The 21020-nt window shown below is 37.9% G+C and overlaps 2 protein-coding genes across 2 annotated transcripts in view; one reads left to right on the forward strand and one right to left on the reverse strand.

Moving 5' to 3' along the window:
• Nucleotides 1-21020, forward strand: part of LOC139154299 (uncharacterized) — a 1065525-nt gene that overhangs the window by 190717 nt on the left and 853788 nt on the right. The window lies entirely within an intron of this gene.
• On the reverse strand, nt 1369-12076 carry LOC139176006 (vomeronasal type-2 receptor 26-like). Its single transcript, XM_070767480.1, has 6 exons — nt 12006-12076; nt 11144-11435; nt 9514-10365; nt 3201-3428; nt 2951-3077; nt 1369-2267 (listed from the first exon to the last, which is right to left on the reverse strand). The coding sequence occupies exons 2-6, from the start codon at nt 11426-11428 to the stop codon at nt 1369-1371; spliced, it is 2391 nt and encodes a 796-aa protein (XP_070623581.1). The 5' UTR covers nt 11429-11435; nt 12006-12076.

Consider the following 21020-nt stretch of genomic DNA (forward strand, 5'->3'; position numbering starts at 1 on the left):
GAGGTTTGTCATGAACTACTGAATCAAAGGCTTTGCAAAAGTCTATGTAGATTGCATCAATTGATTTACCCTGGTCAATTTAGGTAGTCCATATGTTTTTGCAGTGTAAAAGTTGCAGGTTGCAGGATAATTTTTTTCTGAAACCAAATTGTTTGTTGGAAAGTGGGTTATTTGTTTCAAGGTGGAGTGTAATGGATTGATTAATGATGGATTCCATGACTTTGCAAATGACACAGGTCAAGGAGATTGGTCTATAATTTTCAATATTGCTAGGATCACCCTTTTTGAAAATAGGGATGACAGTGGCTAGAGACCAGAGTTTCGGTAAGGATCTAGTTATAGAATATATTTTGAAAATTATGCTTAGGGGTTCAGCCAGAGTTGAGGAGTTTTTTTTAAGAAGTATGCACATAGTATGTCAGGTCCAATAGATAGAGATGGTTTTAGGTTGTGCAGTGATTTCTTAATGTTTGATTGTCCTCACAATCTTTCTTGTAAGCCCCTGTGACTCTTTTACAACATGAATTGTAGTACCAAGGCTGTTGTTGATGTCAGAGGAGCAAGGGATACCAGTTACACCAAAGCTGCATTTGTTCTGTTCTGTACTGTCAAATTGAACAAATTACACACACAGTGCAGGAGAGTGTTCACTGTTGTGTGGTCAGCCACTGCTTTTGCTTGTAGGTCAGATGTCCTACTAAAGCTTTCCATTGGTCTGCAGTGGTTTTTTTTAAAGTAAAAATTAATCAGGCAGAAAAAAAACCAGATGCACACTTGAAGATTTAAGTAATGTGATTTATTGCTTAAGGTCTATGCATAGGAATGTAAACAAATTATGTCAGCCTTTTAAAAAATGAAGTTAAAAGTAAAAGATTTAGAAACTTAATTTTTTTTACATTTGAAAGAACTCTTACAAATCCAAAACTGCTATCCTACCATACTGTGCTAACTATATGTTCATAAAATGATAATCAGCTTTTTATTCTATTTATGCAAAATTTTAGGAATGGATAGTATAAAACTGATGAACATGTTTCAACAAGCTTTGGACATCATTTGAGCCAATAGCTGAAATATCTTAAAAGAAAGCAAGAAAGCCCGTGGACCAAAATCAAGTGGAATGAAAATAAGAAAACAGTAGGTTCAAAAAATCTTGGAATATGGTGATGACACAGCCACACAAGCACTTCTTTTGAAATGGCTAATCATAATAAATCTTAATAATCATAAATACCTCAAACGAATCCTTCTTTGAGAAAAATACTAACAATAATTGTTCCTATAACTTTGCATATGTTTCTTACAGCATGCAATCTTTTTATTTCTTTTCTCAATAATTTATCTGAGCCAGAAATATCAAATGATGTACTAATGTCTCTTTGCGAGTTGTTCCCTGTGATTGAGGTCAGGCCGGAAAACAATGATATAACATTTTGGTAGAAATATGCATGCCAATAATACAGCACTAGAAGACAAGATGGAGAACACCTCGACAGCTACCATGGCTTTTCCTTTTGTGCTCAGATAGGCTGGAAAGAAGGATATCCACACACTGCAAAAGGCCAACATGCTGAAGGTGATGAACTTGGCTTCGTTAAAGCTGTCAGGTAATTTACGGGCAAGAAAAGCCACAATGAAGCTGGCAATGGCCAAGATACCCATGTAGCCCAAAACACAGTAGAAGAACAAAGCTGAGCCCTCATTGCATTGTAAAATAATTTCTTGGATCTCTGAGTGCATGTCCAACTCGGGGAATGGGGGAGATGTTGACAACCAAAGAATACAAATACATGCTTGTAAGAGAGAGCCCAAGAGGACAACAGAAAAAGCCAATCTTTTCCCCACCCATTTCCTCATTGAAGATCCTGGTTTAGAGGCCCAAAAGGCCACCACCACAGTGATGGTTTTGGCCAGTACACTAGAAATGGCAACAGAAAAAGTGATTCCAAACGTTGATTGTCGGAGAAGGCAGGACACTTTTCCAGGTTGACTGAGGAAAAAGAAAGAGGATAGAAAACAGAGCAGAAGAGAGATAAGGAGGGTATAGGTGAGTGACCGATTGTTGGCTTTGACAATGGGAGTATCTCTGTGCTTAATAAAAATTCCAAATACCCAAGATGTCAAGAAGAAGAAACAAAGAGTTGCTAAGACTAAACTGATTCCTAAGGTTTCTTCAAAGGTTAGAAAAATCACCACTTTCAGGATACATCCCTTCTTTCCTGTATTTGGGTAATGGTCTTCTGAACATTCAATACAGTCGTCCATATCTGGAAGGAAAGTCAAGGATATTTATTCATGTTGTAAAACTTATGGCCCATGTGCTGGATGTGTCATGTGCTGGCCCCTCCCACGTCCAGTTTAGCAAAGGAAGAAAAGTCATGATGCATCACATGATGATATGAGTTTCCCACCACTAATATATTCATTCTATATTATTGAGGGGTGCTTGGTGATGTCTGAGCTTACTTATTTCTTTTCTTGCAATGTTTAATTACCCTAAAAATGTACCATTACCAGTGCTCGAAGGAGTGTTGTTTGCTTACTGAGATGGGTTTGGGCTAGTTCAAATAAAGTCCTTTCACTGAGTCACTTGAGAAGGGCAGCATAGAAGTCAAATAGATAGATAGATAGATAGATAGATAGATAGATAGATAGATAGATAGATAGATAGATGATAGATAGATAGATAGATAGATAGATACCCAGGCAACTGACAGCAAACAACACTCCTTACCAGCACTGATAGTGTTGTCTGGTTAGGGTAATGTTGTCTGGTTAGGGCAAGAAAACAAGCAAGCTCATAGAGCACCAAGGACCTCTCATATCAACTCTCTGTTGCACATATTCTCGTATTCCATAGTATTGAAAGTAATATTATGAAATTTATGCATCCAAGTAGGTTATTAATGTTTGCTTAAGTCTGTTGAAAATGGTGGAATTCCTACCCTACCATTTTGAACTGAAATCTTCCCTTCTGGGCATGGAACACAGTCATAGCAGCAGAATTGATCCCCCTCAATCCCTTTCTTCCTGGATCCAGGGAGACAAGGGCCATTGCAATGAGAAACTGGAAGAACCTGGTGATGAATTTGAAAATGTTTTGAAAAAGAAGATATTTAAAACAGTTTGATTTTTTTCTTTTTTTCTCCATAGGTTTGCCATCACTGGATTAAGGCATAGTCAATTTGCTAATTTGATACCTGGTTAAAAGCTGTATTCCATACAATCGTATCTTCATAGATGTATAATTCCTTCCCGTTTGGAGCCTGTAGATCCAGCTTTCCAACTCTAATTCTCTGAAAGGATCTATTTGGAAAAGTGATCAAGTTAGTGATGTCAAATCCACCTGTTGTTTCCCCTTTCTCATTCAGGAACACTCTCTCCCCAGCTGAATTGTTGAAAGAAATGCCTTGAAGAAATGAATGAAGCTACTTGAAAGAGAAGAGAAGAAAGAGAAAAATTGAAAGCAATATAATAGAAAAGAGAACATCATATTTGTGTTTTATCCTTACCATTCCTATAACTATGCTTTGAAATTTGATAATTGATATTGCATGGAAATATACATATCTACCCTATTATTAATTTGATATTATTTTAAGGAAAGGTAAGAATGAATTGAAACAGAATGAAAATAGGCTTTTGGCATTATGTAACTTCAATTGTGATTAATTCAAGATTGATGAAATCTGTCCTCAATGGAAAAAAGCTGTTTGAGATTTTTAGATTTGACTAACTTCCTTTAGCAAAAAATTTGAATCTCAGACTATTGCATTCTTTGATAGATAAACGAAAGGCCGAGTTCTGGGAGACATGTTTGTTTCATGTTATGGATGCCACATGTAAAATGCATCACATTTATTTCACCCCTACTGACTGTTGGCTTTCAAGTCTTCTTGCACACGTGCACACTGGTTACTGGTGGTTCGACTGGCTCTCCTCACTTTAAGATTATGCAGCTCTGCTCTTACTCCTTCTCAGAGTGTGTGAAGGTAAGAAAAGTTTTTAAAAATGCTTAGGCCAGCAGCATTGATTGGAGCAGCAAGGGAGCAGGGAATGATATTATTTATTTATTTATTTATTTATTAGATTTGTATGACACCCCTCTCCAAAGACTCAGAGTGGCTCACAACAATAAAACAGTACAAATCCAATTGATTAAAATGGGACCTAACTAGTCACTGGGATTCGTGCGGCAGAAGGCGGTCCCGGAGATATTCTGGTCCGATGCCATGAAGGGCTTTATAGGTCATAACCAACTCTTTGAATTGTGACCGGTAACTGATTGGCAACGAGTGCAGACTGTGGAGTGTTCGTGTAACATGGTCATACCAAGGGAAGCCCATGATTGCTCTGGTAATGAGTTCCATGCATCAATTATTCAATTGCCTCCTTGCCTTTCGTAAGTTGCAAAAGACCCGCCTATGTCGCCAGACATGGGGGAACTAAGATACCACCAGATATATATAGTTAATGCATGGAATGATTGTGTTGTATGGTTTTAATGTGGGGTTTATTATTATTATTATTATTATTATTATTATTATTATTATTATTACTATTATTATTATTATTAAAGTCAGATTTCCTGCAATTGAGTTTAGAGCAATTTACTTTAAGTTTATATCTGTTGTATGCCATGTGTTGTTGTGTTTGAAGCTGAAATAGTCATTGACAGGAAGGAGATTGTAGCAGATGATTTTATGGATTATGCTTAGGTCATGTTTAAGGCAATGTAGTTCTAAGCTTTCTAAACATAGAATTGTAAGTCTAGATGCGTAGGGTATTCTGTTGCAAGTGAAGGAGTGGAGAGCTCCTCTAGTAAAGTATCTCTGGACATTTTCTAGAGTGCTTATGTCTGAAATGTGGGGTGGATTCCAGACAATGAAGGACTACCACATTTTTTACTACCACACTTTGGGTATTGCTCCCTGCATTTTCTTTCATTTTTCAATGCAAATTTTTGCTATCCCACTGCGTTCCCCCCATCCGGGCAGTAGCCCACCCCTGGTTCCAGACAGATGAGCTGTATTCAAGAATTGGTCTGGCAAAAGTTTTTTATGCTCTGTTTAGTAATGTGAGATTACTGGAGCAGAAGCTACGTGGTATTACACTTGAAGCCTTTTTGGCGATGTTGTTGCAGTGGGCTTTGGCACTAAGATCATTTGATATGAGTATTTTAACGTCTTTAAAGAAGTGAGGGTTGTCTGTAAGATCTTGTTTGTTCAGCTTGTATTTGGTGCTCTGATTCTTTTTGCCTACGTGTAGGATAGAGCATTTTTGGTTGAGATTTGGAGTTGCCAGTTGCCAATTTAAGGGGGAAGGAGGCCACAGATGTCTCACCCTTAGTCCAATCAAGACTAGAGCAAGGCCAAGGCCCCTTATTGCTTGTGTTGCCCAGCTAGAACCAGTAATGATGGTATTGCCAGCAGATCTGATGGAAAAAATCTCACACTTGATGAAAATGGTGAAATCTTGAAATATCAGCTAATGAAACTATCAATTCTAGGATAGAACAAGACCACTCCTGTCCATATTGAAGACTGAGTCATAACTGTGGGAGGAAGGCAAAAGTGCCCGCAGTATTTAAATTAACAGACTCAGTCCTTATCGGATTGGGCGAGGTCAACCCATCCTGAATGATAGTTCCATCCACTATGGAGAAAGTTCTGCTTGTCAGAGAAGGAAAATTTCATGAGCCACACAAAAAGTTCTTGAAAAATGGATTGTTTTTGGAGGGAGCAATGAAAAAGAATCTCACAGGGACAGGAGGCGGATTACAAACATTGTCAGGGCTGTGAGTAAAGGTAATAAAGTTGATGTGGTGGTGCATCTTGGCACAAACGATTTGTCCCAGAGAAATATTAATATAGTAAAAAGAGATTTTCAAAGTCTAAGTGTGGAGCTGGGTAAAATAACCGATTCAGTGACTTTCTCAGAGGTGTTACCGGTTTGTGGCCAGGAGGGTAAAACAAGTTGTATCAGAGAGTTTAATGTGTGGTTAAGGCAGTGGTGTAAAGCTGAAGGTTTTGGTTATGTAAGTCATGATGTCAGTAGGTGGTCTAATAGGGAGTTGTTTAAGAGGGATGGTTTGCATCCATCATACAGAGGAACCCAGGTGCTCGGTGAGGAATTCAGAACTTTTTTGGACAGGCATTTAAACTAGGTAAAGGGGACAGAGATGTACCAGATGTGGAGGATTTCTGTCCCCGACCAATGAGGATACATCAGTTTCTGGAAGCTTATGAAAAGGGAGCTGTAAATAAAATAGATGTAGTTGTTGATGATAAGGGGCAAACTAATAATGAAAATAATGTTCTTCGGGTAATGTACACGAATGCTCGAAGCTTGAGCAACAAGCTCTGTGAGTTAATGGCCATAATATCTAGAGATAATTTGGATCTGGTTGCCATAACTGAGACATGGTTTAAGGATTCTAATGAATGGGAAATATCCATACCAGGATATACACTGTATAGGAAGGATAGAATAGAGAGAAGTGGAGGTGGAGTAGCCATTTATGTTAAAGAAAGTCTAAAAACAATACTAATTCAAAATACATGTAAAGATCTGGAGACCCTCTGGATTTGCATGCAAAATAAAGATGGTTCTGTCATTAGAATTGGGGTGATCTATAGGCCTCCAGGGCAATCTGAGGAACATGACAACAAGATGGTGGATGAGATTACCCTAATGGCAGTAAAGGGAGATATTGTGGTTATGGGTGATTTCAACATGTCTGATGTTGACTGGAATATCCCCAGTGCCCTTACATGCAAAAGTAAGAATATAGTAGAGGCCTTTACAGGAGCAGCTATGGCACAGCTAGTTAAGACACCAACTAGAGGGGAGAATATTCTAGATTTAGTTTTTACAAATGGGAATCGGGTTTCAGAGGTCAAGGTGGGAGAAAATTTAGGTTGCAGTGACCATCTATGTTTGTGGTTTGATGTAAAAACTGATTGTGAGCAATCCTATACTGCAACCAAAGTATTGGATTTCAGAAAAACAAATTTTAATGCAATGGGGGAATATTTAAATAATGAATTAAAGGGGAGGGATAAAATGGCAGGAGCGAGCATCCAGTGGACTGTATTAAAAAAGGCCATCTTAAAAGCCACAAGACTTTATGTAAAGCAAGTAACTAAAGGTAAAAGGAAGAAGAAACCGCTATGGTTTAGCAATGATGTAAGGGCTATAGTCAATGAAAAAAAGGCTGCCTATAGGAGGTATAAAGAGTCTGGAAGTATAGCTGATAGAGAGGTGTATAAAATGAGACAGAAGGAGGCAAAACAGATAATACATGCTGCTAAAGCCTCAAAAGAGGAAGAAATAGCAAAATCTGTAAAGAAGGGGGATAAAACCTTCTTCAGATATATTAGTGATAGGAAGAAGAAAAACTGCAGCATCACAAAGCTTAGTACCGGGAATAATACATCCATTGATGGAAATAAGGAGATCGCTGACCATTTCAATAGCTACTTCTGTTCAGTTTTCTCAAAAGACACCTTACAAAATAATACTATAGAGGGATATAGCATTGCTTCCAGCTGTACGGATTCAGCTCCAGTGATCTTAGAAGCCGATGTCTTAGAAGAACTTGAAAGATTAAAGATAAATAAGGCAATGGGTCCAGATGGCATCCACCCCAGAGTTCTTAAAGAACTCAGATCTGTCATTGCTACCCCCCTGACTGATTTGTTTAACCAATCCCTGTTAACAGGAGATGTTCCTGAGGATTGGAGAATGGCCAGTGTTGTGCCTATCCACAAGAAGGGCAGTAGAGAAGAAGCTGGTAACTACAGGCCAGTTAGCTTGACATCAATTGTAGTTAAAATGATGGAGACGCTACTCAAAAAGAGGATAAATCAGCATCTAAAAAACAATAACTTATTGGACCCAAATCAGCATGGCTTTACTGAAGGCAAATCGTGTCAGACTAATCTCATTGAGTTCTTTGACTATGTCACAAAGGTGTTGGATCAAGGTGGTGCCGTGGATATTGCCTATCTGGACTTCAGCAAAGCCTTTGATATGGTTCCACATAAAGAGCTGATAGATAAATTAGTGAAGATTGGAATTAATCCCTGGATAGTTCAGTGGATTTCAAGCTGGCTGAAGCATAGACATCAGAGAGTTATTGTTAATGGCGAGTATTCTGAGCAGAGACAGGTTACAAGCGGTGTGCCACAAGGGTCTGTTCTGGGTCCTATTCTTTTTAATATGTTTGTGAGTGACATAGGAGAAGGTTTGGTAGGGAAGGTTTGCCTATTTGCTGATGACTCTAAAGTGTGCAATAGGGTTGATATTCCTGGAGGGGTCTGTAATATGGTAAATGATTTAGCGTTACTAGATAAATGGTCAAAGCAATGGAAACTGCAGTTTAATGTTTCCAAATGTAAAATAATGCACTTGGGGAAAAGGAATCCTAAATCTGAGTATTGCATTGGCAGTTCTGCGATAGCAAAAACTTCAGAAGAGAAGGATTTAGGGGTAGTGATTTCTGACAGTCTTAAAATGGGTGAGCAGTGTGGTCGGGCGGTAGGAAAGGCAAGCAGGATGCTTGGCTGCATAGCTAGAGGTATAACAAGCAGGAAGAGGGAGATTGTGATCCCCTTATATAGAGCGCTGGTGAGACCACATTTGGAGTACTGTGTTCAGTTCTGGAGACCTCACCTACAAAAAGATATTGACAAAATTGAACGGGTCCAAAGACGGGCTACAAGAATGGTGGAAGGTCTTAAGTATAAAACGTATCAGGAAAGACTTAATGAACTCAATCTGTATAGTCTGGAAGACAGAAGGAAAAGGGGGGACATGATCGAAACATTTAAATATGTTAAAGGGTTAAATAGGGTTCAGGAGGGAAGTGTCTTTAACAGGAAAGGAAACACAAGAACAAGGGGACACAATCTGAAGTTAGTTGGGGGAAAGATCAAAGGCAACATGAGAAAATATTATTTTACTGAAAGAGTAGTAGATCCTTGGAACAAACTTCCAGCAGACGTGGTTGGTAAATCCACAGTAACCGAATTTAAACATGCCTGGGATAAACATATATCCATTGTAAGATAAAATACAGGAAATAGTAAAAGGGCAGACTAGATGGACCTTGGGGTCTTTTTCTGCCGTCAGTCTTCTATGTTTCTATGTTTCTATGTTTCTATTTTAACTATCTCTTATTGTGCAAGATAGGGTGATTTACTAAATAACACCTAATAACATCCAAATCATAAATCATACCATATTTTTTTTCTGTATATACTAGACAATTACTACAGAGTCAGAAGGGACTTTGGTGGTCTAGTCAAACACTCTGCTCAAGAAGAATATCCTATGCCATTTCAGACAAATAGCTAGATCCAGTGTTTCACATTTTTCCTTATTTCTACTTTATTACTCACACTTGTTTCCACATGCTGAAAATATTAAGACTTTCCAAATAGGGAGTAAAGATAATTGTACATCAACCTACTCATTTTTTTAAAGATGTGTCTAATGTAGAAAGAATACCTGCCAAGACTGCAGATGTTGAAGCTCATATTTTTTTCTATTGTACCGTAATGTATATAGAGCCTGCAAAGCATGAGCTATAGCGTAAACAGCATTATAGATGCTGTAAGTTTGGCCAGTCATTTCCATTTCAAAGAGAGGTGCGGGAAGATCTTCCAGCTTCATCTCCTCAGAGCATGTCCTATTTTGCACTCCTAGTAACTCTGTTGTGCATTTTGGAAATGCACAATCAAATGACTGTTGCCATACCTCCTGTCGAAACCCATCGTTGGAGTCTGAAAGTGGATTTATGGCCTTAAGAAATTCTCTGAAATCTGCAACTGCTCTTGAGTGAACAGTAAAGGAAATAGCCCCATGATACATGTTGAGGTCTGATGTAATTTGAATGCCTGATAATACAAAATCAATCTTTGCGGTCATTATCCACACCTTTCGAAATAATTCAGTTCCCTTTTTTTCAGGATCCACCAGAAATACTACAAATCTTAGCCACATAATTGTCCAGGATTCCCCATAAACAAGAAATACATTGGTTTTGCTATCCATCATATTAATGGAAGTCATTGAGATTGTTTGATAAAATTCGTAGAAGGCTTCCAAGTGGCTTTGTCGATCAAGCTGTTCTATAAACGCTGAGCAGATTCCGTTCTGTGAAAGCAAGGGCTGCATTTTCTGTAAGAAATTTTCTCCTTCTTTGTTATCTGCAGAAAATATCCCAATCCATGTCCACTTGAAATAATGAAGCAGTTGGATGATCCCAATGTACTGATGGTCCTCTTTGAGGACCATGAAATATTGTGAAGAAAGCTTAGTGGTCTGAAATGCCTCATAGGCTAATGTGCCGTATGTCAGCTAAAAGAAATTGCAGTAAATTTATGTTGAGTCTTTGGGTCAAATTTAATTTTCCTGTCTTTTTTTCAAATAAAATATATCTAAGTGATATTTTTCCCTCTTTAAAGAATATAGAAATAAATTTATTGGGAAATATTTCAAATATATGTACAGTGTTCCCTCGATTTTTGCAGGGGATGCGTTCCGAGACCGCCCGCGAAAGTTGAATTTCTGCGAAGTAGAGATGCGGAAGTAAATTCACTATTTTTGGCTATGAACAGTGTCACAAGCCTTCCCTTAACACTTTAAACCCCTAAATTACAATTTCCCATTCCCCTAGCAACCATTTAGATTATTACTTACCATGTTTATTTATTAAAGTTTATTTAATTTTTTTTTAATTAAAGGTGGATGAATGTTTGGTGATAACATATGATGTCATCAGGCAGGAAAAACCGTAGTATAGGGGGGGGGGAACTGTAAAGTATTTTTTAATTAATATTTTTTAAAAACCGTGGTACTGTATAGGCTTTTCGCGAAGTTCGAACCTGCGAAAATCGAGAGAACACTGTACTAGTCAAGAACCAGTTCAAATGATCTCTCAGCTTTGGAGCTATGGAATGATGTCTGATATTCAGTTTCTGTAACTGGCATTGTAGTTTAAGAAAATAATGCTAAGTAGACTATAAGCAATGCAGAACATCTTAGCAGAAAATTAAGTTTAATCTTTGATGCCCATTAATTATTCCATAATAAACATAAAATTAAGAATTTTCTGTTCAACCCCTTCAGAACTTACTTGTGGAATCTTGAAGAATCCTATAATTTCAGCTATAAAAAATGATGTGACAAAATCCAATCCCCCAACAACAGCCATGAGATTTTTCTGGCTATCACATTTATAATTAGGGACAAATTTCTGGGATTTAAAAAGCAGGTCCAGGGTGGTGCAATAGGTCATCCTTGGATTGTTGTAACTGTCGTAGATGTGGAACCCAAGAGTGACATTGGGCAAGATCTGAGAGTCCTCATTGATCTCCTTCACAGCAAACACCAAGGCAAGGATGTGCTGATAGAACTTCATTATTACACTGCAAATGATTTAAATACCCCAGTTGAAAAAGGAAGCTGATTATTCTCATAAGCAAGGTGGCATCATTTCTATATTAATATCTAACATTTCTTTTGGTTTTCTAAAATGCTGAATCATTGGTCCAAAGATCAAATTTGCTTTTTCTACAGGGTTCGCATGATTTGCAGCAAATATCTGCTACCAGAAGTAAAAATAGTGCTTTTTTCACAGTATCACATTTTTTTTCTAATACATTTTTCACAAAACAAAATATGAATGATTGCAATCTGTATAAGCCATTTATTGTATGTATGTTTTGTTAGGTATCACAAGGCAGATTTTTTTTTTTAAAAAACCTATTACCTTAAGCTGATTTAATGTTCTTTAAAAGATGTTATGCACCAAAGTTTCATACGTTATATTAAAAATACTTTACCATAAAATCAAGAAAATTCACTTTGTCAAGAAACATTTGAAGGACAGAGAGACTTAGTTTAGATAAAAAGCCTCCATTTATGCTGAACACTTTTTCTCTCATAAGCAATTTTGGGGAAATTTACTAATGTTACAAAAAGATAAAAATTCTTACTTTGTTATATCATAAGTTGTTAAATAAGGATTCTCCTTAAAATTAATTTCAAAAAAGTTGTAAATGATGTGGGACACCATCCCACCAATAATGAAGTCACCAGCTTGGTACCACTCATGTGGAACAGTGAAAGCATCGCTTGCAGTACAGCTCAAAGCCACTGTTTTCTTCACCAAGAATACCAGGAGGAACAACATCTTCACTCTTAAAAATGTCTCTCTTGCATCCTTTCCTACAATAAAGGTTGTATTATTCCAACAACTAATTAACGATTAATTCAAGGTTTATATCTGAGAGTGCACCTAATTGAAAATCCAGTATTGTCTATTTGAAAATCCAGGAGATTGTGAATTCATTTTTTGAATAGCATCAAAGTTTGAACAGGTATTCTGGCAGAGGAGAACAGAGGGAGAAAATCTGCAGCAATGACTCTGATACCCAGCTTTTGTTATCTTTGTGACAATCCCCTGGGGTCAATATATGTTGATTGTTGTTGAACTGAAGTTGCCTTCTGTACAGTCTTTGATGTTTTTTCTTAGTGGAGAAAATGGATCTCAAGGGGTGGAGCTAACCTCCAAGTATGGGTTAAGACCATCCTATGACCAATGAGGACTGAATCTGTTTTTAAAAGTTTGTCCTTCTTCTTGTAATCACCGTCTCTAGATTAGGAATGTGATCAGATTCTCCATGCTATTCCTGTGTGATCTTAATGTGCTTCCTTTGTTTTTGTTCATCCCCCAGCAGAGTGATATCAGGAGAGGGGTTACAAGAAACACACAGTAGGCAGTGTACTGGGAAGATGAAGCTAGAAGATCTTCCTGCACCCGTGTTTGAAATGGAAATGACTGGACAAAGCTACAGTGTCTACAGTGCTGTTTATTATGTGGCTCATGCTTTGCAGACTCTGCACGTTTTGAGATTCAATAGGAGGAAAACTATGTTGTGTAAAAAAACTGATCTTCCAAATCTGCATGCTTGGCAGGTATTCCTTTTGCACTGGACATTTCTTTTCTTTCAAAAAGCATCTTGACATAAAAATTATCATTTGAACTATTGTTGAAAGTTTTAATATTTTCTTCATTTGGAATCAAATTAAGTTGTCAGAATTTTTCAGGCTGATATCATTTTAAAAGCCGGTAATAATAAGAGGCACTGTTGAGGTGCATCTATCTCTCCATATGTGCTTCCATGCTGTTTGTTTGAGGTCTCACTAAAGTACATATATGTATATATACTTTGTACATAAAATCACTGTTTAAATACAAATCTGTTTACTGTATTTGCCCCTGGGTTGTCTCACATAGTCACACTTTGCACACTCTGACATAAGTATGAGAAAAAAGGTAGAAATAAGTAAAATTTTCCTGACAGTCAGTACAATTAATTAGTTGAGTAGCAATTTGTCTGAAAGGTTATATGGTTCCATTCTTCAACAAAGATTTAAACTATAAAGCCTCCAAGGTCTCTTCCAGGTCTGTTATTCGGTTCTGTACCAAATAGACAGGGGAAAAACTGGTTTCTGTTGTTATTCTGTTATTCTATCATTTTGTTATTCTGATCATCCATATACTTCTGTATCAATCATAATTTAAGTATTGGTGGGAGTTATATTTTACTATGAGTATCTCCTCTATAAGCTTCATCATGTATTTTTCTATGTGTGTATGTATATAACTGCCAACTCTCTGCCTTACAAGGCAGAGGATGCCAGATCGAATCCCAGTAAGGAAGGGTGTGGCTAGCTGATGAGGCCAGAACAAGGCCGAAATGGTGCCATCTTAGTCTCCCTTAATTTTAAAATTTCAGCTAAAAACATTTGATACATACAGGATATAGTTGTCGGCTATGAATAAATTAACTGCCTTGAAATGGTCCTGGGTTGGGCCTAGAGGCAAAAAAGGAGCTGTGATGTTCCTTCAATATACTAGGGTGATCCGACATAAAAAAACATATAGCCCCTCCCTGGTACAGAGCTGGAGGGATCAAGGTCTGGTGGCTCAACTGCTAACTCTCTGCCTTATAAGGCAGAGGCTGCCAGATCAAATCCCAGTAAGGAAGGGTGTGGCTAGCTGATGAGGCCAGAACAAGGCCGAAATGGTGCCATCCTAGTCTCCCTTAATTTTAAAATTTCAGCTAAAAACATTATATATATATATATGTGTGTGTGTGTGTGTGTGTGTGTATGTATATATGTATATATGTGTATATGTGTATATGTGTATATGTGTATATGTATATATGTATCTATGTATCTATGTATCTATGTATCTATGTATCTATGTATCTATGTATCTATGTATCTATGTATCTATGTATCTATGTATCTATGTATCTATGTATCTATGTATCTATGTATATATGTATATATGTATATATGTATATATGTATATATGTATATATGTATATATGTATATATGTATATATGTATATATGTATATATGTATATATGTATATATGTATATATGTATATATGTATATATGTATATATGTATATATGTATATATGTATATATGTCAAGAATAGTCCTAAAAATGCGAGTTCCAGGTATGTGTGTGAATGATGAGGCAGCAGTCATCTCGATCACCGGAACATAGAAACTTTAATAAAACCACTTAGCTTTCGTTAGCGTGCTGCTAACTTCGTCAGAGTATTAAAATGCCATGGGAGACAATCACCTTTATAAAGCATTATTCAGTCTGCTCATTGCTCGCGTCATAGGGCCACACCCTTCCCTCCCCTCTGCGGCAAGCCTAATTGTGGGCTTGCTCATGCTGGCTAAAGGGGGATCTACCGCTTTTACTCGTGTCTGTTGCCTCTTTCCCTCCCCAAGGGAGGAGGTGGAGTTATGAGGCAATACTTCGGAGGTGTTCGGTATTACTTTCCCCCCCCCCATTATCGTTGTTACTTTCTATAGTGGTACATGTCTGCTCTTGCAATTTTTTTGCCCATGCCCTCGTCTTAGGTCTGCACTGTTCTAATCCCCCCTTGTCCCCTGTGTTGGAACTGCATTGTGCCCCTCCCCCTCTACCTCTATGTTGCTCCAGTATGTTCCCTTGCTTCCCGTTGGGGGTTGCTCTACCCTCATTTAGCTGGTTTCTATGCCCGGCCTGGGGAATTCTGTTAGGGGCTTTATCCAATCCTAATGACCTATCCCCTTTAAGTCGTTGCTGGTGCCTTAAAGCCTGGTATGCCGATGGCATATCAATATGTCTATTTAAAGAATTTTCATTAGAGAACCAGGCTTCTTTTAGGAGGCGACCTCCCTTGGTTTCATCTCGCGCCAGAATCTCAGTTCCCTGGAAATCGAAGCCATGATCCTGCTCCTCCATGTGTATCCAAATCTGGGAACGCTGTTCATGACGTCGGACCGCCAATTTGTGTTCGTGTATACGAGTTCTCAATCTTTTTGCCGTTTCCCCCACATAGTGGTGTGCACAATTATTGCAGTTTATATGGTAAATTACCGAGGAGGACTCCTCCTTCACTAAGGTTTCCTTCGGGCGCATTACTGATTTTCTTAAAGTTTGATCTGGCTTATGCGCTACTTTGACCCCGTGGGGTGCCAGTATGCGTGCGGCTGTTTCGGATACCCCTTGTATATATGGGAGTACCCTCCACGCTGATGTTTCATTTGCGCTTTCAGTAGGTTGCCGGAGTCTGGGTGTGACGCTGGCCGCAGAGGGGAGGGAAGGGTGTGGCCCTATGACGCGAGCAATGAGCAGACTGAATAATGCTTTATAAAGGTGATTGTCTCCCATGGCATTTTAATACTGTGACGAAGTTAGCAGCACGCTAACGAAAGCTAAGTGGTTTTATTAAAGTTTCTATGTTCCGTTGATCGAGATGGCTGCTGCCTCATCATTCACATGTATATATGTATATATGTATATATGTATATATGTATATATGTATATATGTATATATGTATATATGTATATATGTATATATGTATATATGTATATATGTATATATGTATATATGTATATATGTATATATGTATATATGTATATATGTATATATGTATATATGTATATATGTATATATGTATATATGTATATATGTATATATGTATATATGTATATATGTATATATGTATATATGTATATATGTATATATGTATATATGTATATTTTTTCTTATGTCGGATCACCCTGGTATATTTTTAAGGAACGTCACAGCTCCTTTTTTTTTTGCCTATAGGCCCAACCTAGGGCCACTGCAAGGCAGTAATATATTTATAGCCGACAAACTATATTTTGTATGTGTTAAATGTTTATAGCTGGAATTTTAAAATTAAGGGAGACCAGGATAGATCTATTTCGGCCTTATTAGGCCTCATCAGCTGGCCACACCCACTCTTTTACTGGGATTCGATCTGGGAAGCTTCTGCATTGTAAAGCAGAGAGCTAGCAATTAGACCCATCCGATCTGAATCCTCTCAGCTCTGTACCAGGGAGGGGTATATGTTTTTTCTTATGTCGGATCACCCTGGTATATTTTTAAGGAACGTCACAGCTCCTTTTTTTTTTGCCTATAGGCCCAACCTAGGGCCACTGCAAGGCAGTAATATATTTATAGCCGACAAACTATATTTTGTATGTGTTAAATGTTTATAGCTGGAATTTTAAAATTAAGGGAGACCAGGATAGATCTATTTCGGCCTTATTAGGCCTCATCAGCTGGCCACACCCACTCTTTTACTGGGATTCGATCTGTGGCCAGCTGATGAGGCCTAATAAGGCCGAAATAGATCTATCCTGGTCTCCCTTAATTTTAAAATTCCAGCTATAAACATTTAACACATACAAAATATAGTTTGTCGGCTATAAATATATTACTGCCTTGCAGTGGCCCTAGGTTGGGCCTATAGGCAAAAAAAAAAAGGAGCTGTGACGTTCCTTAAAAATATACCAGGGTGATCCGACATAAGAAAAAACATATACCCCTCCCTGGTACAGAGCTGAGAGGATTCAGATCGGATGGGTCTAATTGCTAGCTCTCTGCTTTACAATGCAGAAGCTTCCCAGATCGAATCCCAGTAAAAGAGTGGGTGTGGCCAGCTGATGAGGCCTAATAAGGCCGAAATAGATCTATCCTGGTCTCCCTTAATTTTAAAATTCCAGCTATAAACATTTAACACATACAAAATATAGTTTGTCGGCTATAAATATATTACTGCCTTGCAGTGGCCCTAGGTTGGGCCTATAGGCAAAAAAAAAAGGAGCTGTGACGTTCCTTAAAAATATACCAGGGTGATCCGACATAAGAAAAAACATATACCCCTCCCTGGTACAGAGCTGAGAGGATTCAGATCGGATGGGTCTAATTGCTAGCTCTCTGCTTTACAATGCAGAAGCTTCCCAGATCGAATCCCAGTAAAAGAGTGGGTGTGGCCAGCTGATGAGGCCTAATAAGGCCGAAATAGATCTATCCTGGTCTCCCTTAATTTTAAAATTCCAGCTATAAACATTTAACATATATGTATATATGTATATATGTATATATGTATATATGTATATATGTATATATGTATATATGTATATATGTATATATGTATATATGTATATATGTATATATGTATATATGTATATATGTATATATGTATATATGTATATATGTATATATGTATATATGTATATATGTATATATGTATATATGTATATATGTATATATGTATATATGTATATATGTATATATGTATATATGTATATATGTACATATGTATATATGTATATATGTATATATGTATATATGTACAGTGGTACCTCGGTATTCGACCATAATCCGTTCCAAAACTGTGGTCGAGAACCGATTTGGTCAAGTACCGAATTAATTTATCCCATAGGAAATAATGGAAATGGGTTTAATTGGTTTCCAGCCCCTATTTCCTTTATTTCCTATGGGATAAAGATATGAGGTCTAAGCACTCCAAGCTGTAGTTAGGGTGGGGGCAGTTTCGGGGGGGCTCCTTTCCTTTAAGCAGTTACACCAACTTTCTCTTTCCTGAGAGTAGCGACGGCAGCAGAGGCTTTCCTTAGAGAAGCAGCAGCGACGGGAACGTGAGATGAGAAAGGGAAGCCTCTGACGTTCCCGGTGCTGCTACTGCTCTAAGGAAAGCCTCTGCTGCCATCGCTACTCTTGGGAAAGAGAAAGTTGGTGTAACTGCTTAAAGGAAAGGAGCTCCCCTGAAACTGCCGGTATTGTAGCTGCCCCCCCACTCCCTACAGGTTGGAGCATGACTGGGAGGCTGTTTAATGGGCGGCCAGAATGGGCGTGTCGGATTCCGACTCCCATTCCTTCTCACCCCATCCCCTCATTTCGGATAATAAACAAAATTTTCTGTGGCTGTTCGGTATCCGAATTTTTGTTCAGATACCGAAGCAAATTTTTGCCAAAAATTTTGTTCGGTATCCGAAATGTAGGATTTGGAAATTTCTGGCGACGTCTCGACGAGGTCTCACTCGTCATCTTCAGGCTGGTGTTTCTGTCCTTGTTCTCTGTCCTTGTTCTCAGGCGAACACGATGAAGATGACGAGTGAGACCTCGTCGAAACGTCGCCAGAAATTTCCAAATCCTACACGGGAAGAAACCCGAATATACCAAGACCGTCATACCTGTACCTGTGAAAATCTACGAATATATATATATATATATATATATATATATATATATATATATATATATATATGTCACATGTTTAAGCTGAATTTGAAAATTAAGGGAGACTAGGATAGATCTATTTCGGCCTTATTTTGGCCTCATCAGCTAGCCATACCCACTGGGACTTGAACCTGCAACCTTTGCCTTGTAAGGCAGAGAATTATCCTCTAGGCTACAGTATCCAATCCCTTCAGCTCTGTACCAGGGAAGGGTTACATTTTGTGTCGAATCACCCTGGTATATTGAAGGAACATCACAACAAAACATATATATATATGTTTTCGTATATATATATCCACTAAACCCCTCATTGTGTATTGGACAAAATAAATAAATACATAAATAAAATAAAAATAAAATAAATAAACCATTATAACTCAAGAGCAATGTATCTAATTACATACTATAAAGTGATTCTAATTTATTCTTTATAGCTTGGTCTTGAATTTTACTGACCACATATCCTCTTATCTCACCGTGCCCCATTGTCCCATCGGTTCCTGCAGATTGGTTTCATTAGCTGAATTCATTCTCTTACCCATAATCTCAAACTGAATGTGATATACCATGTACCGATTTCAATTTTGTATTGTCCATTTTGTCGCATCCCTCCAGCCTAGCAATATTAGCACTTGAGCCCTTTCTATCACTGCTTCTTTTATTTCTCTAAATTCTCCCATCTTGTTCCTTTTGACTAATACCACAATTTATTTTGTAATTGTAATTGTCCATCATATATTTAACATTCTATTAGTGTTCTCTTACACTTCTTTCCAAAATTTCTGCACTACCAGACATTCCCAAAACATATGTATAAACACCCTCTTATTTTGACACCCATGCCAACAACATTCTGTGAAAGTATGCAAGTTGAGCGGGTGTGTGATACCATAAATGTAATATTTTCCTCCTCATTTCCCTAACCCTTGTATTCTTAATTTTCCTTATATTCTCCACTATAGTCTTGATCTCTTGCACATCTACTTGTAATTCACGTTGCCAGCATTTAGTCAATCCTTGGATCACACACCCATCTGCCTGCACTAATTTCTAATTCTCTAATTCTAATTTCTAATTCTCCTACTCTATATCCTCCCCAAGTATTATCTTGTCTTATCTTATTAGTTAATGTCTCTATTGTCATTACAAATAACATTGGGGATAATGGACAGCCCTGCTTAGTGCCATTTTGAATTTTAATTCTCTGCATTCTTTGTCCATTCACTCCTATATATGCTTCATTTCCTTTACATATCTCTTTTATAGTCTCACAGAATTTATCCCCCATATTTAATTTGTCCATTCTCTCCAATTTTGGTTTATCTATCAACCAAATCTTCATACTCTCCTCTCCAATGCAGAGTTTCCTCACTGTTCTACAGTAAGGTTTGTCAATGTAATACAATGCCACTAATTCTTTTTTGCTTCTGGTTTTTGCTTCTGGTTTCTTCTTTGCCCATCATTGGATCTTTCATTTTTTGCAGCAGGAGTTTGCACCCTTCCCACTGCTGCCCAATTTTCCCCTTCTTCTGCCGCATCTGGTTTCCAAAGGGACAAAAAGCCAGATGGAGTTAGCAGCTAATTATTTCTGTTCCACAAATATTCATCTGGGTTCAGTTCCAAGTGGGGAGAAGGACACTGGAAATATGGAGACTGATTGGAAAGATGGTTTATTGATGGGCAGGACAACATGGGTTTGTCTGAACACATGGAGTTATTTGACCTTTGCTCTTGAGCTCCCTGTTTCTGTGCAAGAAATGTATTCTATTGATTATTCTCAGGCTCCCAGAGGACTATGAAGGAGTGATAGCTAACTTTGTAGGCTGTATGAATCAAGTTTAGTTGAACCTTGGGCTGATCTAATGTCCGCTGGTGCCATGTGATCAGTGATGAGCTACCAAAATGTTTACTACCGCACTGTGGGTGTGGCTTATGCATTTCGTTTCAACATATTTCAGTGCGAATTGGGTGCTCTGGGGTGGAGCTCCAAATTTTGCTACCAGAACTGCGTTTCTGCCGGTTCCCGTAGGAGGCCATCACTGCATGTGATGAACTTTGCTGCAAGATGGGTAGTGGCTAATCCTATTATGTCATGGGGTGAAAGTCTTTTGTCTTTTAGGTTGTCCCAGTGTTTTGTCTTATAGATAGGCTGATACCAAAATATCTGATGGAGGCCAGGAGCTGAGGCTGGATTTCTGTTTCCTTTAATATTTTTTATTTCTCTTTTAGGGGGAATATTCTGCCTTTGTAATATCTCCTAAAATATTTCAATCTTCTAGGAGAGGAGTGGGTACTACCTTTCATTTTGGAAACATTTTATAGGAGGATGAGGATATAATAAGAAACTTTTTAAAC

Source organism: Erythrolamprus reginae, chromosome Z (genome assembly GCF_031021105.1).
Source record: "Erythrolamprus reginae isolate rEryReg1 chromosome Z, rEryReg1.hap1, whole genome shotgun sequence".
Taxonomy (NCBI): domain Eukaryota; kingdom Metazoa; phylum Chordata; class Lepidosauria; order Squamata; family Dipsadidae; genus Erythrolamprus; species Erythrolamprus reginae.